This window comes from Mesocricetus auratus, unplaced genomic scaffold, assembly GCF_017639785.1.
Source record: "Mesocricetus auratus isolate SY011 unplaced genomic scaffold, BCM_Maur_2.0 Super-Scaffold_100006, whole genome shotgun sequence".
Taxonomy (NCBI): Eukaryota; Metazoa; Chordata; class Mammalia; order Rodentia; family Cricetidae; genus Mesocricetus; species Mesocricetus auratus.
Window position 1 is genome coordinate 101,723,801 of NW_024429190.1, and position 24,197 is coordinate 101,747,997.

General features: G+C 42.9%; 1 protein-coding gene across 15 annotated transcripts in view; it reads left to right on the forward strand.

Annotated features, from left to right (window-relative positions):
* Erc2 (ELKS/RAB6-interacting/CAST family member 2) overlaps window positions 1-24,197 on the forward strand; it is an 880,091-nt gene that overhangs the window by 259,680 nt on the left and 596,214 nt on the right. For all 15 annotated transcript variants that reach the window (XR_002384370.2, XM_021231590.2, XM_013118849.3 and 12 more), the window contains one exon: window positions 7,265-7,339. Coding sequence is in view for 14 of the 15 variants with exons in the window: in XM_021231590.2 (XP_021087249.1) it covers window positions 7,265-7,339 (75 nt within the window). In the remaining variant the exon portion in view is untranslated. The remainder of the gene's footprint in view (window positions 1-7,264; window positions 7,340-24,197) is intronic.

Below are 24,197 nucleotides of genomic sequence, written 5' to 3' on the forward strand. Positions count from 1 at the left end.
TGATAGTTCATTCATACAGATGTTGGCAGGAGGTCCGATTTCTTTTCACATGGGCTTCTTCACAGAATGGCTTGGTAGTCTTATGATGTGGCACATGGCTCCCCATACAGCAAGTGATTCAAGAATAAGGAAGCCGTACAATCTTTGATGCCCATACCTCAGCAGTCACATATACCATGTCCAGCATATTCCATTTGTCAAAAGAGGCTTGCTGAGTCCAGTCCACGGTGACAGTCAAGGTAGCGTCCTGTAAAGGGAATGCAAAGAATGGGTTCATATTTTAAACTGCCATTGAAGAAATGGATGCATCTTTCTGAGGTTGCTAGGATGTGTATTAAAGAAATCCTAGGTAAGAGATTAAAAAGTTGTATGTAAAGGGCGAGGTTAGCAAATACCTCTGGTCTCTGCTACTAAGCCATGTAGTTACAGAATAGGAGCAAGCAAAGGCAGTGCTCCAATAAAACTTTATTCGTCAAGACAGATGGCGAGCTGTATTGGGCCTATGATCTGCAAACTGTCCAACCTTGTAGACAAAAGAGAATGAGAGAAATATTAACCCAAGGGGGAAATGACAGCTTGTTCAAGAAAGGAGATAATTGTTATAAGTCTCAGATACGTGGGACAGGATTGGGCTTTTGCCCCAACTACTATTTAGGTTTTTGAAAGTTTATTTGTAATGGAAAAATGAAAAATAGGAAAACCTTATATAGATAGATTCTCAAAACATAGATATTGTTGCTCCCAAACGAAACTTCGATATGCATATCTGGTATTTCTGTAACTTAAAAGGCAGTGGACAGCTTCATGCTGTCCATGTAATGAAAGCACAATGAGATGCACGGCCAGCTACTGCCACAAGGACACTTTCTGCATGGGTAGAAATCAGGCAGCTTGTAGGATTTCATCAATTGCTGTTATGCTGATGCCCGCTGAAAGGCTGTAGTTCTGGTAAAAAACAAAAAACAAAAAAACCCTACAACTTTAACCGTTTTTGTACATGAGTCAGTAGTGTTAAGTTCCCCACATTGTTGTATGACAATGTCTCTACAGCTTTCCTTTTGCTGAAACGCCAAATCCAGCCACACACACCCTGCTTCTTGCTATCTTTATTTTTGTATTTGTAACCGGCCTATTGCACTCAACATAATGTCTTCAACACCTATGTTGTAATAGGTGTTAAAAAAATCTTCCCACGGTATGCATTTTAACATTTTGTTTGTCTTTTTATTCGTGGATGAACACTTTAAGTTGTTTCTACCTTTTGGTTATTGTGAAAATGACGGTAATTGTGAAAATGACGGTATGAACTTAACTATATGAATCTAAAGCAGCGCTTGGATCAATGATGAGTTAAAGATGAGCTGAATAGTGCTAAGTCAGTAGTTAAATAACCAATGGTATATGAGTGTCTCATACAATGCCTTGCCCTTTGCACTGATCTTCCAGCCTTATTTTTCTAATGGAAAATAAGTGTCTCCCTAGCGGATGCCAAATATAGGGCTTTAGTATCCAACACTGATGTGGGTTGGTATTTAAGACTCTGCTATTCTTTTCTTATTAATTTCTCCAGTTGGCTTTCCTCTGTAGAGTGACAGTCTTTACAGTTTTCCTCCCCCTGTGATGCCAGGGCCTGAATCCAGAGCTTTACCCATGCCAGCAAGTGCCTTGCCCCTGAGCTACGTCACCAGCCCTAAGAGCGGAAGCCAGGAAACATGGCTGCAGACTCTTTGGCACCTCACACATGGACCTGAGAAGGACTGTTACTGCTTCAAACTGTAGAGTGTGACAAAGCAGGGCTGCAGGTTTAGATCCCCAGAGACAATGCAATCTCCTGCTTGTTCTCCAGAACTCTTGGTTCTTGGAGGCTTTCTGTGTAGGTATAGGAAGTGACTTTATCTTGAGGCTGCCATGCTTGGAGGACGCCCAGGCCATATAGTGAGGCTGTACATTTGTTCTCAGAGAGACGACTCTAGCCAAGCTCAGCCTTCAAATTGTTTTCCAGGTACATTGAAATACAGTTAGGAAAAGAAGCCCTCTTGAGGTGGCTGCAATCCTTCCTGTTCCAAGCTCCAGGCATCATGCCATAGGGACACATCATTCCTAGTCCACACTTCATACATTCCTGATGTATGATTCATGAACATAATAAAATAGTATTTAATAGCACTAAGTTGTGTTAGCTGGTTCATAACATAGACTTCTAGAACCAGGGTAAGATAGAGCTAGATAAAAATAGCAATCATCTTTGTGAAGGAAGTTTTGAATTCTTTTTCCTCCCTCTTTGTCTACTGAAGAAAGCATGTGAGATATATATGAACACTGTTTTGCCAGGCTCATCTTGGAAGCTAGTGTCTATCCTGGTGAAAACACCAGATCCCAGACTCTCATTAAGTACCAAGAGTTGTCACTCCAATGAGCCACTTGGGATTTCACGCCCAGAATTCTAGGGTCTTGGTCTATTTCTAGGTTGATCAGCTGAAAAGGCTGCAGTGAGTTGGATCTGCACTGCCAGTCCCCCCCCTCCCCATTTCTGTTTCTTGTTTTTGGTACTGAGAATGGGGGTGACTAGAACAGCAGCCAGAGATAAGCATTTCAGAGCCAACTGCCTGTTAAATCAGCGCTGTTCTCAGGCTAGAAGGCCTTGTGGTTCCATTCCCGTCTCACCCCCCTGAAGATGCCTTTCCTTTGCTTCAGAGAGGGGGAGGAGGGGGAGGCCAGGACCTCAGGCTGGGATATAGGCTCCTGGTTTGTGACTCTCAATGCAGTGCTCTTTTCCTACAACAATTGAGTTTTAGCCCAAAATCTGGTTCAAAGATAAAATTCTGAGCCAGGTCCTGTGGAATACTGAGGCACTGCCTGCACACTGGTGTGTGTATGTGTGTGTGTGTGTGTGTGTGTGTATGTGTGTGTCTACTCTAAAAGAGAAACCACACTTATTTTATTTGGTTCTTTTAGAGATCTTTGACCCAGAAAAGTCTTGAGGTGACGTGTACTTAAGATAAACTTGTACTCCATCACACCTGGTGAGAACATCAAATTCTCCTAAGGAAAGCCATTTGCTGTTTCAGATGCATGGTGGGTGCGGATGGATGGGGGTAGTCATAAGCATCGGGGAAGAGCTCATCTACTGTCTGCTTGGGAAAACTTGGGTGCACAATCCCATACTGAAGTCTCTGCAGCAGTTCAAGAGCTGCAAACAGCACAGGACTGATGAGGTGTTCTTTTCTCTGCAGTCATTGCAGGAGCTAAAGCAGAGAGCTGGGGTTTCTCCAGGTAAAGCCTGCAAGCTTCAAGACGTAGCTTCACAGGAGTGTCTTGTTCATTTACTCTCTCTTCCTCTGCAGACATTCAGACTTTTCAGACTTCCCATGCATCAGGGATCCAGGCCTCTTCTGGATTAAGGCCTTGCTAGCTTCTTGGATCTAGGAGTCCTTCAGCTCCAGTTTTGTAGATAGAAAGGAAGGAGGCCTAGGAATAGCTGAGAAGTTTCTCTGGGAGGTGATTTCTTATTGCTGTCTAAGTTCCATTAGCTAGGAAGCTCAGTTTAGATACAAGGGTGTTGGTGAAGGGTGCTTGCTAACAATTCTGCACTGTGGAAGAGGAGCCCAAGTCTTTGGGGGTCACTGGTCCTCTCTGGTGGGGCTCAGTGAGCATTACCAGACTCTTAGAGATGAATGAAATACTAAGATGACTCCTCAGGACTGTCTGCATACTCAGCACACAGTTTAGTATAGTCCCTTACCTGACACCTGGAGATCAAGGTAATCTTTACAAATGGAGGATACAATTGACAGAGTACCCTGAGGGTAAGAGTTAACAATTTCCATCTAGGTGGTGGTGGTGCACACCATTAGTCCCAGCACTCGGGAGGCAGAAGCAGGAGGATCTCTGTGAGTTCGAGGCAAGCCTGGTCTACAGAGCAAGTGTCAGGAGAATACAAATCACAATCCCCAGGTATGGGACAGGGGTGGGGGTGTAGCGGGGGCAGGGGGAGGCCGGGATGTGTCTACTTTCTTAGGGAGTAACATAGTATGTGAAGTCCAGTCTGGATTTTGAGCTGTTTTTTATTGTGTGAGAGATATTATGTGTATTAGAAAGAGAACTATTTCTACTTTTGCAGGATTATCGCACAGGCTTAGCGTTTTTTTTGTTGTTGTTTTTTTTTTTGCATGTTTACTTAATGTTTTCATGTTTTGCAGAAACCAGAGCAACACATACCTTTAACCTTTGGTTTTTATGTTAATTCCAATCATTTGTTGTTTCTTGATTATTTTGACCTCTTTTATATAAAGTTAACCTATTTCCTCAAGTTGCCTGCTGATTTTTATTCTAGGATAGGATTGATGGTGAAACTATCATTCCTCTGCTTTCCCTCTTTTAAAAAGGTGGGTCTTGCTGCTGTGTAGACCAGGCTGCCTCAGTGCTGGGATTACAGGTGTGCTCTGCACCTTGCTTGGACATTTGTCTTTTACTGAAGATGATGGTTTTCTAGTTGATTTTTATTTTGTGTGTGTGGGTGTTTTTCCTGTATGTGCACCTATGCACCGTATGCATGCAGTGCCAGCAGACGCCAGAAGAGGGCGCTGGATTCCCTTGGAACTGGAGCTATGGAGGGTTGTTAACCATGCTGTGGTTGCTGGGACTTGAACTTGAGCACTTTGGAAGAACTAGCAGTGCTTCTAGTCAGCGGACCATCTATCCAGCCCTCTTTAAAGATGATTTTGACACTAACTGGTCTCAGCACTGCTGACCTGTGAGATTTGATTGCCAAGCTGCAGCAATAGTGGAAGCCGTGGTGAGGATTAAGTAGCCTTCTTTAGGGGATGAAGCTTATGTGGGACTCACATGAAGTTTATATGGAACTGGGCTGGTTGCGTCTCACGAAAGCTGAATAGTGAAACTGGTTCTCTTGGCTAGTATGACAATTAAATATATGAACTCAGAACTGAGTAAATTGTGATAACCTGATTATTCCATCATTTCCTGTTAGATCATTGCATTTCTTTTCAGTTTCTGGGTCCTAGAAAGTGCTACACAGCGGGGTCCTACTTTATACTTCCTGTGTTTTCCACTCTGCGACAAAGCACCTGATATTGGATGCTCTTTTAAGACAAGCGATGCGTTGAACGTATGGCTCCGAGTTCATAGTTCACAGAGCATGGCGTGGGCTCTAGGCGGCTCCTGCCTGCGTCATGTCTGGGAGACAGGCTCACGGAGAAGGCGCATGCGAGGGGTGCACACAGTCAAATGTAGGGCATTGCGCTTGAGGGACGGGCTTGCTCTTGGGGCACCCTCTTCTGAAAGGATGCCAAGGTCCCATGAGGGACACCTACTCCCGTCCGAGGGCAGTGTCCTTTGTCTCCAAGGAGTCCCATTCAGCTTACATGTTCTGTCACCTCTCAACCTCCACACTTGCAACCAAGATTCTAAGGCAAGTTCGGGGATCCAGTTAAACACGGTCTCAACCCCCAGCACTTCCCAAGTCCCCACTAAGTAAGATCACCTAGGTGACCTGAAGTGGCCCATGGTCGTCGCTAGGGCTGACTTGTTTGCCGGAAGTACCTTGGGTTCTCCTTCTAGGCCATCTTCCTCATTTGTTAGTGCCAAGACATCCAAGAAACAAGAAGTACCAGGGACATTAGATGCTAAATGGAGGGCAAGTGTTTACAAGGTCAGTCTTTCAAAGGCCCTTGTCACCTCCAGGGAGCTGAACAATGTCCACATTACCTGATCCCTTCAGCCCCCAGCCTCTAGAAGGACAGAGACCTCAGTTTCTTTCTTCATGTAATAGGATCAGTAGTTGTAGACCCTGTCCCTTCCAGGGATGTGTTACCAGCAGAAACGTGTTTGCTGAGGTGAGGGCATCTTAAAGAATTGAGGAAAGTTGTAAAAATCAGTGTTTGAGAAACAATATTCCGTAAGATTGCTGATTCATATTGCTTGGAATGTGGAGGTTGGGATGGGATCCTCAGAACTCCGGGATGAGGTTGGGGGTGATATGTCCCCAGTCCATCTTCAGCACTTGGTCAGGACCTTTCGGTCATTGGCATAAAAGGTTGTCAAAGGAGGATGCTTGTTAGGTTACCTGCTCATCTGCCCCGTCCTGGATAGGACTGTCTTTTAGTGTGGATTTCCTAACAGTTTTTATATCAGTGTCTCCTGTCTTTATGGAATGGTGGTGACGTTCGGTGGAAGTGATGGGAAGTAGTTCACTTAAAATGTCCTTCTGGGCAAAGCTAGATGTTAACCATGTTGTCCACTCTAACACTAATGTTTATGGTTCAAAAGCTTAGAGGTACTCCATATCGATTACCAACTGTTTTTTTCTGGAATCAGAAGTAAATCTTAATGGAATCTCCATAAAGGGCCTGTAACAGCAGCCTGGATATGTGAGCCCTGTGTGTACGCTCCTGGTAATGACTCTCACAAAACTGCTGGTATTTGTGAAGAAAATCAGAGCACAGCAAGAACAAACCTTGTGTTTCCTCTTCTGCTAAGATGACTTCTCAAAGTCTTGGCAAATGTTTCCTTCAGGCTCAACATCGTAATGATGCTGTTGGCTCTGTAGCTAAGGGAGCCTCAGCCAGCCTTCCAGGAGTTCCTGGGTATACATCTGTCTTTGACCAGTTTTGTCTCTCCTTTGACATAGTTGGTTTTAATTTCTTGGCATCATGATCTGTAAGCATTAAGCATATCACCCACAGATGTGATTTTGAACAAGAACCAAAAGTGTAAATTCAGAAGTGAGAGATTCACAGGGCTCACCGGACCACTCCAGAACGTGTCACAGTTGTATTGAAATGGCTTTAGATTGCACACTGCAAACCTACCTCCATCTCAGAGTGCCATTCGAGGAAGCAAGTGGCAGATTTGCAGTCACGTTAGTCATTTTCTTTCTTCCGTCTCCCTGCTGTGTCTGTGCTGGGAGCACCGAGTAATATAATTTAGTAAATTATGATCTGAAGACCGGGCACCAGTCCGTGTTGAACAGTGTTTGGACTATGATTACTTTCTGGCTCTGTCACAGTTGACATTAATTATTGATGGACGCTTCAGAAATAGCGCATGTGCCAGGAGCGTTTCACCGGAACACGGCTGCAGGCAGGAGGGACGCTGAGGAGCGTCGGGGGAAGAGGCACCTGTGGCCTGTTTGTGGCTGCATGCAGGGAAGCTGGACCTGGTGGGCTGTGTGGTAGCTGTGTGAAGGGCGTGGTGTAGCAGAAGGATGAACCGTCAGGCTTATTTCTATCGTGTTCCTCCCCAGGAACTGCACCGAAGAAGCCAACTTCAGCCCGAGCCAGCCAAGACGAAGGCTCTCCAGACTGTCATCGAAATGAAGGTAAGAACTAAGCATGCTTGTCAAAACCAGCTGTGCCTGGGAGTTTGTTGTGACAGGACAGCGCACGACAAACATGTGCATGGGAGTTCAGTGCTTTCCTCTAGACACCATGGAGGGTGTTCTGTTTCTGGCTCGTTTTGCTGTTCCTGGTGCATTTCATTTATTGGCCTTTTAATTAAAGAGCTTTTCCAGTCCAAAGAATAAAGGGCTCAAGTAGCCCGTGTTTGAAAGGAGCTGGGCTCCTTCCCAGACTGTCACCAATGCCTTTAAAGCACTCGCTTGTTTGGGCATTACAAATGTTTACTTCTGAATCAAGTACCCCTCCCCCATGGCAATGAACAGACAGCGCTGAGAGACCAGGACTTGAAGTGGGGATGCACTGGAGTCATTAAATCAGAAAGCTCTGCTGTCCCCAGTGTCCACTTTTCAAAGAAGGATACTTTCTTTTAACTCCAGCCTCCTCTTCTTAGCCAGGCTGGAAGTAAGAGTAATTTATTAAATGCTTGCAAAGTATCGAAGTGTTATTGAGAAGCATGGAGAGAAACTATTCCAAGGAATAAAAAATGAAATCCTCCTGACTGAGTTTAGGGCATATGAGGAATAATCAAGTCGGTGGTAAGGGGCACATCCTGGTCTCTGATCAGGAAGCAAATGTAAATGAAACATGTTTGGTTTGCCAATGTCTAGACATTGGAACTCTTGTATACCAAATTTTCTTTTTTTTTGCTGGAAGGAAACAAATGGTAAAATTATTTAAGAATGAATAATTTTATTTAAATTGTTCTATTAGGGAGAAAAATGTTTTCAGCATGAATATAGCTGCAGCTTGTAGATTCCATACCTGAGTTCACACTCAGATTCCCAGACCCCATTGTCCTGTGAGAGCCCCGAAGCTTGCTCACAGGTTGCTGACATTCCTGTCTCACAGTATGTGATCTCCAGTTGTCTGTCAGGAGTTCCCAGTCCATAGAGAAAAGCTCACGTGAACTGTTGAATTATCGGCATGTACAATTGTGGCAAGATATATTTTTTTTTAAAAACGAATCAGAGGCAGTGTTTTTACTTGAGGGTTTTGTTTCGTGATAGTAGTATAAAACATTGACTTTACAGCTACACATCTCCAGGACAGTTACAGGAATCAGGACATTCAGGAGATACTTGGGCAGGTTGGTTTGAAAAGTGTCATTTGGATGAAATCTTAGGAGGATTGAACAGTAAGGATTAATACCAGCTTGTGGGCTGTGGCTGTTAATGTATGTAACTTCATTCTCTTGTTAGAGGACAATGGCTTATCACTGGCATTCCTACTTCTCATTGCAACCAAAACTGAAATTAGAATGAAGAGGAAAAAAATCAAAACTAAAGCTTGAAACAAAACATGACACCCCCACACACACAAGAGAGAGAGATATGAGAGAGAGAGAGAGACAGAGACAGAGACAGAGACAGAGACAGGAGAGAAATGAGCTTATTTTAGAAGTGTGACTCTTCCTCCCATCTTCCTCCCTTTGCATCGCCTGCCTCCATGTTCACAAAAAAGTAATAAAAAGAGGATGTACATAATCTGTTTCCAAACTTCCATTTCTTTAAAGAAAAGGAGAGTTCTAGAGATCCCTTGAGAGGCTCCTTGTCTCTGATGGTAAGTGTTCTCTTGTTAAATGTCTCCATTTAAAGACTACTACTACATTTTTGGTGACTGTTTAAAGTAGAAATTCTGTTTTATTCTATTTACTATTCCAGCTTCATATTTTATTATATGAGAAAAAAGGGAGTAAAGAACATTCATTTAGTTTCACATTTGGGAGGCATAAAATATAAGAGCAAAATTAACGTAAGTATGTTCTCAGTTAAGTGAGCCTAGAGTTTTCACTTACGGATGCTGGCGGTGCTGAGCATAGGTGTAGAACCATATTTTTAGGACAAGTGAACATCAGTGTTTGTCTTGGGAACAGAGTCACCGTTCTGCTGTCATTTTGATGCCTCCCAGATCACATGAGTTTTATCTTTTATCCCTGGTTCCATTAGCACCTAGACTGCAGATATGTAAACTGAGTTATGGAGGCCCTTGGTGCAGGGTCATCTCCTGTGACACATGTAGACTTGTGACAGAGGCTCTGATCTCATCCAGTTTTGTGCATTAGAAATTAGAGAGTGTTGGGAACCCAGACAGGACAAATCTTATAGGGCACCACTGAAAAGAACTTAAACTCAGAGCTCGGAGTTTGACGTTGTGCTTTGTCTCAGATTTGGCTGAACATCATCCTTGCTATCTAGTGCCTTTCCAAATCTAAAGTTAGATAATTTTTTAAAGAGGTCTCATGCCCCAGGTATCTCAAGCTGGCTTCAATTTACTATGTAATCAAGGGTGACCATGAACTCCGGGTCCTCCTGTCTTTTCACCCCAAATGCCAGGGTTACCTGTACCACCATGTCCTTTTCAGAAATACAGAACAGGCTCTCTTTAAAGTGTCCCCTAGTCTCAGGAAGATGGATGAGTTGGAGCTGATAGATTATCCCTCACTTGCCTTTTGAGCTCCTTTCCTGGACTTTCTGAAAGCCCTCCACTGGCTGATTCCTGTGAAAGTCTCTGCAAGGTTAGCCCTGGAGAAGGCCATCTGCATCCCAGTAAGGGACAACCCTCAGCACACACACCTCTCACCATGTCCCCTGAGTGAAACCCAGAGGCAGGGAAGAAAACTGCGCCACTGACCGTTTCTCTTCTTGCAGGAATCTGCAAGTTTTAGATTTGGCCCTGGTTTGATTTGGCAGGTATGTTCCTCATTTGCACGTAGAAAACTGTGTGCTGTGAGTCTCTGAGAAGGTTCCTTCCTTGTGGAGCACCTGAGAGTCCCCTTCCTGATTCTCCACTAAACTCCTTTCTGCTCTTCTGGAGAACAGCCTGCAACCACAGCTCAAAGGCTGGGGTTTCATTTTTTCTCTCTTTAGTGCTAATGCCTTTGGGAAAAAAATGCGTTCTTAACCTGTCTTTATTATAGATCTAGCATGATCGTTCTGCCCGAAGTTTTCATTGAGCTTATCGATCAACTTTATCCATTTTTAAAAATGAAAACATATTAAGTATATGAATGGTAGTACTTGTCAACTAGTTTGAAAACTTTTCTTGTTTGAACTCGTAAGTTAGTGAGAGTCTAATTCAAAGCTGTTGAAGTCACAGAGAAATTGATTGGCCGTTTAACTGGGAAAAAAAGCAAAACAACAGTAACAGCGATAAAACCAAACCAAAACAGTTTGATGTAGGAGCTCAAGAAATATCTGCACACGCCTTTTCGTCTCATTCCATCTCTTGTCTTGTCCTTTAGAAGACCTGTTTTCAGACAGTTTTTCCCTACCTGTCTGAGGACAGTGGCTGTAACAGCCCCCAAATTCACAGAAGCAAGAGAAGGGAAAAATTAGGCTTTTGTTTTATTTTGCTTTAATATAGAGATTCAAGCACCATTGGAAAAATGATGACTACTGAGATAGCATATAAAACTTCATGTCCACCTGTCCCAAAGATGAATGAAATAAACCTAAATAAGGTCTAGAGTCCAAAATCACCTCCTGGCTGTCTCACAGTATCCCTGACTCTTGATCCCAGGACTCAGGTCATATCATGGTGGTTATTGGCTATGGTGGAACCAGGTCTGGATTCGTATGTTGTCCTACTCCCTGTCAACCAAATGAACTGAGTTTGATCAAATGTTAAGATTGCTTCCAGGGGAATGGGAGCCCATCTGCAGGACAGCATCACTGACCTGGGCCCAGAGACAAAGTACAATGTTCAGTCTTAGAAATAAAAGCCAGATTCTACCCCAAGACACAGCTGAATGCAAACGTGCCCTTCTGTGAGCCACGGGAAGGCTCTTGAGATATTTTTCCTCGATACAGGGTTTCTCTGTGTAGGCTTGGTCTTGAACTGAGAGATCCGCCTGCCTCTGCCTCCCAGTGCTTTGACTGAAGGCATGCACTACCCGGCCACCTGTCTGGAACAAGAAAGGCCCATACGGAAAGCCTGTGTTTTGGCTTCCTAATCGTCTGTAATTAACAAGCTCCCCAGATCCAGTATGATGTCTGAAGTTTTTACTAAAGCTCTTGCATCTTTCGGGGATATCCATTTGATAAGATCTGCTGAAGAATATGAACCCACCACAGTTGTGATTCTGAGGTAGAGTGCTCATCAGTCTGTGTGATACTCTGCTTTGATCCCCCGGGGTTGTATGCCCGTAAAGCAAAATGCACAGCAAACAAAAACAAGCAAGCAAAGTTCCTATTCTTTTTACGGATGATAAACAAAAGCAACCAAAGTGGTAAGAACATCAAGCAAAAGGGCCTCGTGTGCCAAGAGCGGAGTCTGCTCCCACATACAGACGTGAGGTGGTCACCGCAAACCCAGGAGTAGACACTGAGATCCCGATCCAGATGATAAAGCTATGGTTCAGGGAAAAGAAGCGACCGCTTCAGACCCCACAGCTAGCTGGCTGGCGGCTGGGAGTTAGGCGAATACTCTTTGCCAGTCACACAGTGCTCACCGCGCACCTGTTTTGTGCCTTCTGTTGTACGGTTGTGCTAGCACGGCTCACAGGTCCGGTGGCGTCCCCTTCCGCACTTACTTGGGAAAACACGCAGGGACTTGCATCTTAGGTTAGCAGAGTCGGCTCCGAGTGTTGGAGAAGCCATGTGGGTTTGCCCAAGTTCAGTGCTGTGCTTGGTGCCGTGAGACAGGGCTAATTCGTTTCACTCATGTGTTCTCTGGCCTTCAGATGTGTCTCTTGTAGCCAGCCTGTATCCTGTCTCCTACTCAGAGGTCTGAGTCGTATCGTGAAGTCTTTTAACAGTGAGGTGTGACTTGTTCAGGCTTGCAAAGTCCTGTTTTTGTTTTAAATAAAAATGAATCTGTGTTTTCCTATTTTTTGGAATTTTATATATTTTGATCATATTCACTCTTTACTTCTCTCCCCTAATTTCTCCCAGATTTCCCCACCTCCCTACCCTGATCAACTAAAAATTTATTTTTATTAACCCACTCAGCCCATTTTGTGTTGCCCATATAATTCTTGATATATAGCTATTAACTGATGTGTTACTGGCCTACCAGGGGCCGTACCCCTAAAGGGAAAACTAATTCTCCCTCCCTCAGATACCATTGCATTTCTATGGTCCTAAGGTAGGGGTGGAGGGTTATGAGTTCCTCCCCCCTCCACACCGGGATGTACAATAGTTTGATCTTTTGTGTGTCTTGTGCAGGCAACAGCAGCTGCTGAGAGCCCTCAAGTAACAGCAGCTACTGTTGCCCTGACGATCACGTTACTCTGGTCTTCCTTGACTTTTAGATCTTAAAATCGTCCTGCCCCTTTTTGGGATGGCCCCTGGAGACGTTTTGTATTTGTGTGACAGAGAGTCTCATTTTGGCTAAACACTCGGTCAACACCTACTCTGTATACTCTCACTGGTTTTGAGTGTTGGGTTAACCACCATACAGCAAGGAGAAGCTTCTCTGATAAGGTCTGAGAACCACACTAATCTCTTGGAAAAGAGGCACAGGCGCAGGTTGATACTATGCCCCTTTAGCAGATAATAATAGTAGGGTCACACCTGGTACCTGTGAGCTCCCAGCTGAGGTTCTTGGTCAGATTTACTGTGTCAGGTTTATGTTTCCTCCTGTGTAGCAAGTCTTAAATCCAATCATAAAGGCCTTTTAAAAAATCTGCTTCATTCGTTTGTGAGACTGGGATTATTCCGTAGCTTATCCCCCCTCCCGCCCTTGGGAAATTTCTTCCTATTTTCATCTCACAGCTTGAAACTGTTTCCTGTCCCACTTAACTATTTCTCTTAAGTAAGGGAGGAATTGCGGGTTGTAAATGACATCCAAAAATGGCAAAAGCAAAATGACCCATTAAATGTAGCTCTTAATGATATTTAATTGTTTTTAGAGCAAGTAAGATAAAAGGAAAAATACAGCATTTTTCCCTTTCTTGCTGGAGCTCTTCCTGTGATTTATTTAATCTGATTGCTTGACTAGGTTTCTAGTTGGTAATCACCTCCGTTAACTTTCTTAGCTGCAAAAATACCACTCCTGAATTTGAATCACACTTGTGTGTTTACTCTGCGCACAGTACCATATAGTAGATCTTTAAAATAACAACAACAATAAAAAGCCCACAGCTGAGCTGTCCGTCGTTAAGGTGGTAACACAAGGGTGGATACCCAGGTCACAAAATTAGATAGGAGAGGCAGACACGGGCTATGGGAACCCACAAGATGTCAAATGAGGGAGGGCAGACAATGTTTCTTGGAGAAAGTGGCATAAGAGGAAGGCCTTGGAAGACTGGCACAGTTGTACAAATGGGCGGGTTGCCTTGCGGGCTGCCAGCAGTGGGGGCCATCAGAGTAGAGAAGACCAGGAGGCTGTGAGGTGTGAGGGGTGCGTGAGAACTGCAAGCCTTTAACTGGCTGAGAGGAGAATTTTTAAGCGTAGACACAAAGGAAGAGAAACCAAGAGAAAGCAGAAGGAAAGAAAAAGAAAAGCAAAAGTCAAACCTAGTGAACTGAAAGCTTAACGTTTCCTAGACAGGAACACCAAAGCCAAATGCCAGCCCTCTGTGAGACTAACAACATCGAGAGTCCTGCTTAGAAGCCTTGGCCACTCAGAGCCAGCTCACATAAGCAAAGCAGGAGAAGTGCGACGCCACTCCAAATCTTAAACAGGAGAGGATTTAATGAATGATTCATGATAACAAAACTGAAATTTTAGGTAAGTGACCAAATTATTTTAAAATCACAACCTGCCAAAACTGTGTGAGCAGAAATAGAATATCCCAGTGTCCTAGAGCCTAAAGAAAATGATGATGTCATTGAAAAACTCACCACCAAGCCAAGCAAATCCCTCAGAACCCAAACACAAATTTTGTAGGTCCAGATGTCATCTTCAGAGAATTGTACCAAATGCTTGTGGATGGAGCTACATGGATCATAGGAAAAGTATTCCTGGATGGAATGGAAGGGAGAGCTGCCGGTGTTTGAATGTGTTCCACTTAAGCTTGGTGATGTTGCCTGTCCCTACGGAGGCCCTGGAAGTAACTGTCCGAATACACGCCACTTTAGTTATCGGAATGAAACTAACGCAGTCATGGACCGCACAGGCAAACAGCAAAGCTGTGGTAATATTTGGGTACCAGGGTTGGTCTCCATAGCGAAACTATAACGAAAAAACGAAAGTGACTTGGGTTGACACAGAGAAAGCCTTTGGTAGGTGCAGCATCTGTGAAAGACTCTTGATTGTACATAGAGAGCGTGACTACAAGAAAGACACAGCAAGCATATTTCACATCAACAACTAATCACTGTCCCCACGACAACAGGGATCAGGTGGGGATGTCTGTTTCTTGGCAGTGCTCTGGGCAACACAAGTCTTAAGAATCAGAAAGGAATAAATAAGAGCATTTTTATTTAGAGGCAGCATGATTGCAAGTTCAGGAAATCTCAAGTATGTGTATGTGTGTGTATGTTTAGATTAAATAGATTTAGCTAAATGTCTGGCTCATATTTAAAAATCAATCATTTTTATATGTTTTATAAAATGTAGTTTAAAAAATCAATATTCTATTGACAACTATGAAATGAAATTTATAGAAGGTTGTCAATTTATGGTGACATTAACAAACCCAGAATATCTAGAATTAACTCTAAACAATGATTGTACAAGACGTAGTCTATTCATTCCATGAAAGGCTTTATAGCAGGAAATAGCAAGCTATTGGTCTGTTTGACAACACAACTAACATCCACAAAACAATTTTAAAGAACTGAGATCCAAAAGAGCATGTAAAACATCATGTCCTTTGGGTCAGTCAAAACTAATTAATGGTGTGAAATACCCAGAAGGTGGCTAATTTAGAGTAGGAGAGAAGCAGTCAGGGGCTCAGGGAAGAATATTCTGGCACTAGTGGTCATGCCCCATTGTGTGGGTTGGTTGGCATATGCCCAGTGATCACTATGTTATAATTCACCATAAGCCAGATAAATCTCCTGAGTTGGGTAACTTGAACTGTATATTTTTCTTTATGTAAAATACTCATTTAAAAGTAGAAAAAAACTCAACAATGGAAAGTGGACAGTCCAATTAGAAATTGGGCAAAGGAATCAAACGGGCATTCTCCAAAAAAGGTACTCAGGTGGGCAATATGAATGTCAAAGACCCTAGGTATCATCAGTCATTAGGGAATGCAAATAAAATTGTATTTAGATTAACTCCTCCACCACCATACGATGACTTAAATAAAATGACAAACAAGGAGTGTTGAGGAAAGACTCAGAAATATTGGAAGGTTTGAATGTTCTTACGGGGATGTGAAATGATGCATACCGTTTTGTCAAACTGCTGGGCAGTACCTCAAAATGCTAAACACAACCAGAAATCCTATATCCAGGCTATCACTACTATTTGTCACACCTACAAAAGTAAAGCCACCAGTGTCCATCATGAAGAAATACGGTCAGAGGTACTGTCAAAGTCAGAAAAAATGAATTACCGACTCATAAAGCAACTGTGAAGACATTATTATAAAGGAAGCCAGTTACAAATGGCCATCTATTACTTGATTTTAGTTATGTGATGTGCCCAATATGAGCAGAGTAGTGACAGAAAGTAGCTGTGGGAAAAGGAGGGAGATAAGCCACCGCTGATGGGCACAGAGCTTTGATGACCCGAAAATGTTGTAGGATTAGCTGTGATGATTACACGAACCACTGAATTCTAGTGAGGCTACATGAGATCCTACCTAAACCGAACCAAAACGACACCCAATATTCCCAATGAATACCTATCAATAACAACAAACTATCATAAAAACCTTAAATTATTATTCTTGTTTTCCTTGACTGGATTTGTGATAATTCCAATGGAAAGATCCTGGCATCAAATAGGAACTCAAGGGATTATTCTCTTCGGTCCTTCCTCTTTAATCTGAAATTGAATTTTGCCTTAAAAAAAGAGATGCTACATTTGTGGAAAGGCCACGAGAGAAACAGAATTAATAAGCTTACTTTTGGGCAGACTCTCAACTCTGAACACAGTCATTTGCACGTTGAAATGACTTTCAAATGTTTTTAAAAGGAGAAACCAGCAGAGAGAGAAAAACATAAGTGAATCACATCATATGAGTATGATGGTTCATGCTGTAATAAATGACCAAGGGGCTTCTCTTTCTTCCAAGCATCTGGCAAGACCCCTACCCCTCTGCCTCTCATTGATCTCATCTGAAAAATGAAGGGATTGGAGTTAAGTTCTACCAAGTACTGGTAATCTTGACTGTCAAAAGATGTCTCTGTTGAGTCTGAGTTGAGGTGAATGTTCTTGTAGTATTGGAACCTTAGCTTTTTGTCTTAGGTCTTGGTCAGCACAGTCCAGACTAGAAGCCACTGTCTGCGCCATAGCTGTTGCACAGTGCCTAGCCTATTGTTTATTTAGGGACTGCAGTTTCCTTCCTGGCATGCAACCCTACCAGTAGGGTTGAGAAGTCAACCACAGGCCTCATGTGAACTTCCCTTTCCAACTTGTGGTAATGAGAATGTACCGACCATCATAGGCCTCATCCCTAAGGCACGGTCCCCTTTCCACATCCATCAGGCCACACTGGTGATGGTGTGGGCTGATTTCCTTTACTGCCTGTTGCTTTTTCCATGAATCGAGCTGGCTGAACATAGGAGCGTTTGTGGTATGCTTCAGAGAACCAGAGGAGGCCTCTGCCCTAACCAGTGCCATTGGCAAGAGCTAAAAGGGGTAGCAAGAATAAGTTCAGGTTGGCCTTATGGCCAGAGATTGTCCTCACCTAGTCTTCTTTCCAAAGGGAAGAAATAGAGGAGCATGAGGTACCCATGTTTTTAGCCTCCCTGAAGTTCATTTGCTGCTAATATTATAGAGGAGAATTTCTCTATCTGCTTTTTGTCCCCCCCAGAGGATGCTCTTTTTACTCTTTTTACTTTGGCATGTTCTTGTGTGCACACGTGTGTGTGTGTGTGTGTGTGTGTGTGCTTGCACATGTTCTCATTTGAGAGCACTTTCTATCCCTTATGTTCTCTCCAACGTCTTTACCATTTTCTTTCGAACTTACTCTGTGACTGTCAGACCAAAAGTGCTGTGTGGAAGGAAGGGCATGAGCAGGCCAAGTGTCTAAAGTGGAGTGCCTTCTCTGAAGCCAGTCTTGCTTTTGGTTGCTCAGGAGACAGTAGGGTCCCACCATGTGCCTTATTCTATTTCAGGGGAAGCTGTCTGTCCAGGGAAGCATTCCAGTTGGCTAAATGAGAACTCTTAGACACTGTTTGCCACCCGACAGGTCTCCCAACTACAAAATGGCAAGAATAAGTGACTAAATTGATAAGGTTGTTAAGGAGGGTTAACTGAGAATTTGCTAGCATAGGGACTTTCTAAGAAATAAATGAGCATTGGCTATTGTTTTTATGATTGCATTTTTAATAACAGAATAAGTAAATGTTTGATTTTACCCCTATTATTCTTTTCTGTATATTCAGGCTACACAAACTTTTTAAAAATATCTTTAAGTGAAACATAAATGGGAAGATGCAGATGTAAAAATAAAATTTTTGATGTATTTTCCACACCGAGAACTTTACAAATCAATGTATATTATTTGCTTATTTTCTGGTTGTTGCTGAAGCAACAAGTCTCTAACAGGCACTACACAGCCTGTTTGTCTTACTTGTGTCAACGGCACAATGAAAAATTTCATTCTTAGCCAGTGTCCCCTTCCATGTTTATGTAACTTGGAAATCTAGGGAGTGGGTGGTTCAAAGTTAGTTGAATCTACTTGTTCAAGTGATGACTCAGTTTGTTTATTCCTGATAGAGCTCCTCATTGAATATCCTAGGCTGGCCTTGAACTTGTATTCTTTTTCTATAGCCTCTTAAGTGTTGAGATTCCAACTGTACACCATTATGCCTTGCTCAATTTCTAGTTCTATTATCACAGCTTCAAGGAAACTGCCCGCCACTACTGGTATCTTGAACCTCTTCTCAATTCCGTTCACTATAATTCTCTGAGACTTTCATGGTCTCCTGTTGTGTGATGTACTTGCTCTTACTCTTTTGGGTCTTTTTGGGGGCCCATCACCCAGCTCCCAAAATACATCACACATGAAGGCTTATTCTCAGTTATGAATGCCTGTCCTTCGTTGGCTCGTTTCTGACCAGCTTGTCTTAATTTAACAATCTTAAATAATCCCATCCACCTTTTCCCTCTGGGCTTTGTCTTTCTCTATTTCTGTTTACCTTACTTTACTTCTTTCTCCATGGCTTGCTGTGTAGCTGGGTGGCTGTCCCCTGATGTCCTCCCCTCCGTGTTCTCTTGCTCCTCTTATTTATACTCACAGCTTGCTAGTCCCGCCTATCCTTCCTCCTTCCTCCACTATTGGCCGTTAAGCTCTTTATTAGACCATCGTGTGTTTTAGACAAGTAACACAGCTTCACAGTTAAGCAAATGCAACATAAACAAAAGTAATATACCTTAAAATAATATTCCCCAATATTTCCTGCTTTTTTTGTAAACAAAAATGAAAAGTTTTAATTTTACATAGTAAGAAGACCTTATACAACAAGAACAATTATCAAGTAAAGGTTACACTCACAATGTACTGAATTCCAATTCATTTGTGTCTGGCAAATTTAAAGAAAATACTCCATAATCTATCTTATCTTAATAAATCCAAAATTTTACCCCACTTTTATCATGTGTAAGGAAAACTGCACCTATAACTATCTAGTCTTCAATTTTATCAAATGCATCAGGATATATTATTTAAGTAAACAAAAAGTGCATTTCAAACAACTTTCAAAAACTCTAAAAGTAACAGAGACCTCTGACTGCCTAGACAGTCATCCAAAGTTCCTTTTTTGGGACACCCATGTTCAGCCTACAGGCCCATAGTGTCTGGCAGACTTTTCAATGAAGCAGGAAATTTGAAAGACTATCCCACCTGTATTGGCAGTTTGTCAGTCACTTTCCTCTGTCCCAAAGAATGTCTGGCAGTTTCTTCTGTGAAGCAGGAACACTGAGGTGCCATCCCATCTTGTTTTGGCAAACTTCAGTGGTCATTTCCTGTGGAACCTATGTTCAGTTTATACAACATACTATCAAGTAGTCCAGGAAAGAACAGCTTCTTGTCCAAATGGCTAGCCTTGCCGCATTGAAAACAAGTTCCATGTGGAGTTTCTTTAATGCCCATCATCTCTGAAAGACCGAAGTTAACAAAACATTCTAGATGTCATATTCTGTAGGTCTTTGAAAGGTTTGAAGACCATCTATCTATACAAAATATATCTCTATATGACCTGTAAAACATACCCAACATATCTACAAATTTGACTCTTATAGATGACTAACCACTGACCTGTATTTCTTTCTTTCTCTCTCTCTTTTTTTTTTTTTGGTTTTTATGAGACAGGGTTTCTCTGTATTGTTTTGAAGGCTGTCAGTCCAGGCTGGCCTTAGCTCACAGAGATCCGCCTGCCTCTGCCTCCTGAGTGCTGGGATTAAAGGCATGCACCACCACTGCCTGGCCTGACCTGTATTTCTTGATTATCCTAAGTAGTTCATAATAATAGTTTTAAAAACTAGAATTTTGTCTTACATTTTTGAATGAATTGTATAGGTACAATACTTTAAATAAGAGTAGAAACATACATACAATTTGTTGTAATAAAAATAACCTTAAATTGGTATCAATATGCAAAAATCCTTTAAACAAGAGTAGAAACATATATACAGTGTGTTGCAACAAAAATTACCTTAAATTTGTGTCAATAAACAAAAGCTGTTTAAGCAAAAGTAAAAACATATGCAGTGTATCAAAATTGACTTTGAATTCATATCAATATGTCAAAATTCATGCCAATGCAAAATAGTTGAGATAAATAGTTGTCTTTTTATACTATATTCCTATATTCCCCTAAAGTATAACAGATATCCATGATCCACAGAATAACTAAAGAGCACCCCCCCCCGGCTCTTGGGAATGTGGGCTCAGTCCTTTCCAAATCACCTTCTGCTGGCTGTGAATGAAGACATCCCCAGGGGTCCCTGAGAAAAATTTTAGATAATGGCTAATCCTGGGAAGGTCAGTTACAACCTTTGTTGATAGATGCCACCTGTCAGGTGGTCTCCCTTTGTCCAATAGATCCATATCAACGTGGAAAGGATCCAGAGCTGTAGACAGAAACTTATTTCCCACATGGTCCTGCAGCCATTCAGTCTCAAATAAACACACAGAGGCTCTTGCTAATTATAAACTGATTGGCCTATTGATCAGTCTTACTACTAACAAACTCTTACAACTTAAGTTAACCCATAATTCTTAGGGGTTTAGCCACGTGGCTTGGTACCTTTTCTCAGTAAGGCATTCTCATCTTGCTTCCTCTGTGTCTGGCTGGTGACTCTCTCTCTGCCTTCCTCTTCCCAGAATTCTCCTAGTCTGGTAGCCCCACCTATACTTCCTGCCTGGCTTCTGACCAGTCATCGTTGTATTAAACCAATACGAGTGACAAACTTTTGCAGCGAACAAGGACTTTATCCCCCATCTTAGAGCCTATTGTTTCCTGTGGAAACAAAAGCAAAACTGTTTCTCCAAAGCATTTTTGATTTCCATTTGACAAACAATTTTTTGGCTTTTTTTTAATAGTTAAGGCATTCTTAAAATATCTAGGCCGGTTTTTTATCATCAGTCCCTCTTTCAACCCCACGTCTCTTAGCAGTATTCAAAAAATTCAAGATCAACACAATAGCATACAGGATCCTGTGTATTTCCCACCTTTATGGGGCTTTTTCCCTCCTTAACTCTTATTGTTTCTTTAAAGACTTCACTTTTTAAAACTCTTTCTTTCTTTCTCTAACTGCCTATACCCATTTTCTTAAGCCTACCCACATTGTAAAAGCACACCGGAATCTATTTAGAGGGCCCCCACCCCGTCTGGATCTCTTTTACATCCCGTTTGTCTAGTCTTTTTTGACAGTACGAGCAACCTTTGAACTCTAAGCTACAGCTGGGTCTTCTGCATGCAGCTATGTTGGATGGCTCCGCCCACTTCTGGGGTGGGGGGAGCCAAGCCTAGAGCTTACAGCCTGGTAGGAGGTTGGGAGGTTTGTGACTGAGAACTGCTTTAAATCTTTCTAGCTATGTCATTTCCTTAAAAGATGCTACTTAGCCTCGGCAGCCTTGTAAGTTCACTCCTGGGCCAGTCACTGAGCCTTGAGGTACATTCTTGTCTCTGAGCAGGTCCAAACAATTAAAAATCCACCCTAACCACAGCAAGTTGGGCAAATAAAAGTCCCCAAAGGAAAAGAGGTTGATCAGAAAAAAAGAGGGAACAGGCCAGGCAGTGGTGGCGCGGGCCTTTAATCCCAGCACTCGGGAGGCAGAGACAAGTGGGTCTCTCTGAGTTCAAGGCCAGCCTGGTCTACAAAGAGAGTTCCAGGACTGCCAGGACTGTTACACAGAGAAACCCTGTCTTAAACTCCCCGCTCCCCAAATAAAGAAAGAAGACAAAACAACCCCCCACTCCACCCCAACAAGACAAGTAAACCCCCAAGCAGCAGCTATGTAGACGGTACCTTCACTGTGGTTCCTGTTCTGGGAGCTTTCCGTATCGTCTTCCAGTTAATTCTCGTAGCAGTGTTAGCCATGTGTTCACTAGGTGGAACACGGTGGAAACCTGCCCCCTGACCTGTGTACCCATTGAACTAGAGAATCCATGGGAGCAACATTGGTGTGGTGATGGTGGCGCCTCTTTCCTCCCAGTGGCAATGCAAGATAACCTTTCCAAAGCATTGTATACACTTAGAATTTTCTTAGCACATTCATAAGCGTGACCTGACTTCAGAGCTGCTGAGTGAGTATTTCCCCCTAAAGTTAAGAGCCTGAATTGAGAGCTGCACCAGGTGTGTGGCTCCTGAAGGCTGTTGTCACCTTCTTATGTAGCATGAGTTGGCTTTTATCATTCTCTCTCTTTCTCTCTCTCTCTGTCTCTCCCCCCCTCTTTCTCTCTCTCCTCCCCCCTCTCGGTTTATTTGTTTCATGGTTATGTATGTTTTTTCCTGGATGTATGTGTGTGCGCCATGTACATGCCTGTGGAAATTACAAATGGTTGTGAGCCTGTGTGTAGGTACTGGGAACCAATCCCACCCAGGTCCTATGCAAGAACAAGTATTCTTTTTGTTGTTGTTGTCCTTTTCTTCTTTTGGTTGTTTTTCTCTCGTGCAATGCATCCCAACTGCAGCCTCTGTACCCCCGCTCCTCCTGCTCCCCCCCCCACCTCTTCCTTCCCCGAGATCCACTGTTCCTCTGTGTCCTCTCACAAAAGATCGGGCCTCCTGGGTGCTCTTCATAGGTGAGTCATCTCTCCGCATCTCCCGTTAGCTTCTTCTGTCAGACGTAGCGTCTGTTAAGAACAACAACAACTTCATATACAGAGGCCACCCTTTCAAAAGCCACACGGTGCAGTTAGAACCATAAGAGATGTGCGCTTTCCTCACAGTCTCCTATCGTACTGTGAATACCAGAGTCAGGGGGGGAGGAAGGACAGGGTCCAGAGTGAGGGTTTCATGAGCCAGTGTAGACACATGAGACGGCAATAAGTGGCCAACTTGCCTTTAATTGGTTCGAATCTAACCTGATTCTGTGCCTTGTACATTTTCTCACGAAAAGGTATTTTGCGAACAGATAAATATGGAAATGTCATCTAAAGCCTGGCCTTTGTCGTCCTCTAATCTAGGTTACTATGTGTTCATAGTTTGGTAAGGACCAAGACAATGAGTTTTTGCTTTTGGTATGTATTTTTTTTTCTCCAGATATGGTGTGGGCCTAAGTCAAATTCTTTCTAGAGTATTTGGCCAGGGCTTGTGCAACCATGGTTACCCTACACTGTAGATTCTTCTGGATATAAGATGTGACTCAGTGAGCTTAAGACTTAGGGCTATGTAATGTGTTTGCGGCTGCAAGTAGATGACTTTAAAGGTTGAGCCTTCTTGAGCCTCCGTGGTACCCAGTAATGAAAGCTTGGAATTCTATTCTAAATAAAATGTAATGCAATTGTGTAGGACTGTTCCCTGAGCATGACATCATATCTTCTTTAAGCCAGTTTGGCCCCGTGTTGCTCAGTGCCTGCAAACTGATACGTGGCCACCTTGAGTTCCACGCTCTCTGAAAACTGTTTATATATTCTCTCTTGTCCCGATATTAACATGAAACCTGCAATTCCTGCTCTATTCAGGGGCAAGCATACTGTGATGTTCGGAGTTCACATAATGGTTATAGTTTGTGATGAACTGATATTTCTTTTTTTAAAATGTTCCACCCACTCTCCATTTCAGCCTTCAGGCCCTAGGGAGGAATTGGAATTTGTTTCTTGCTGTCTAAGGGGAACTGATGCTTAACAAACACAGAAAGAGCTACAGTGCCATTCCAACTGGCATATGGCTGCTCCAGGCAGCTTGCACGCACGGTTGCTGTGCCCATGCGTCAAGTTGAGCAACCTTTGCAAGTAGGGTTTGTGTCTATCTGCATGTGTTCATCCGGTAAGCTGCTCTGGTCTCCTTGCATTTCATCTTGTCCGTGGCATCAGATGGACCCCTCCAGTCAAGTAGGTCATCGTTTTGAGTTGGAGCCTGAGACTTTTGCATGTCTGAAAAGACCCCAGGTGACTCCCATGTCCCCTGGCTGTGAGCTCCTTTGTGAGTAACAAGGATCTAGATTCTATCCCTCCTCAGAGAGAAGGATGCCCAAGAATGTTGCTGAGTTTTATCTGGTGTTCCCCATACCTAGCAAAGTGATTGGTACTAAGTAGATGTCCAGTG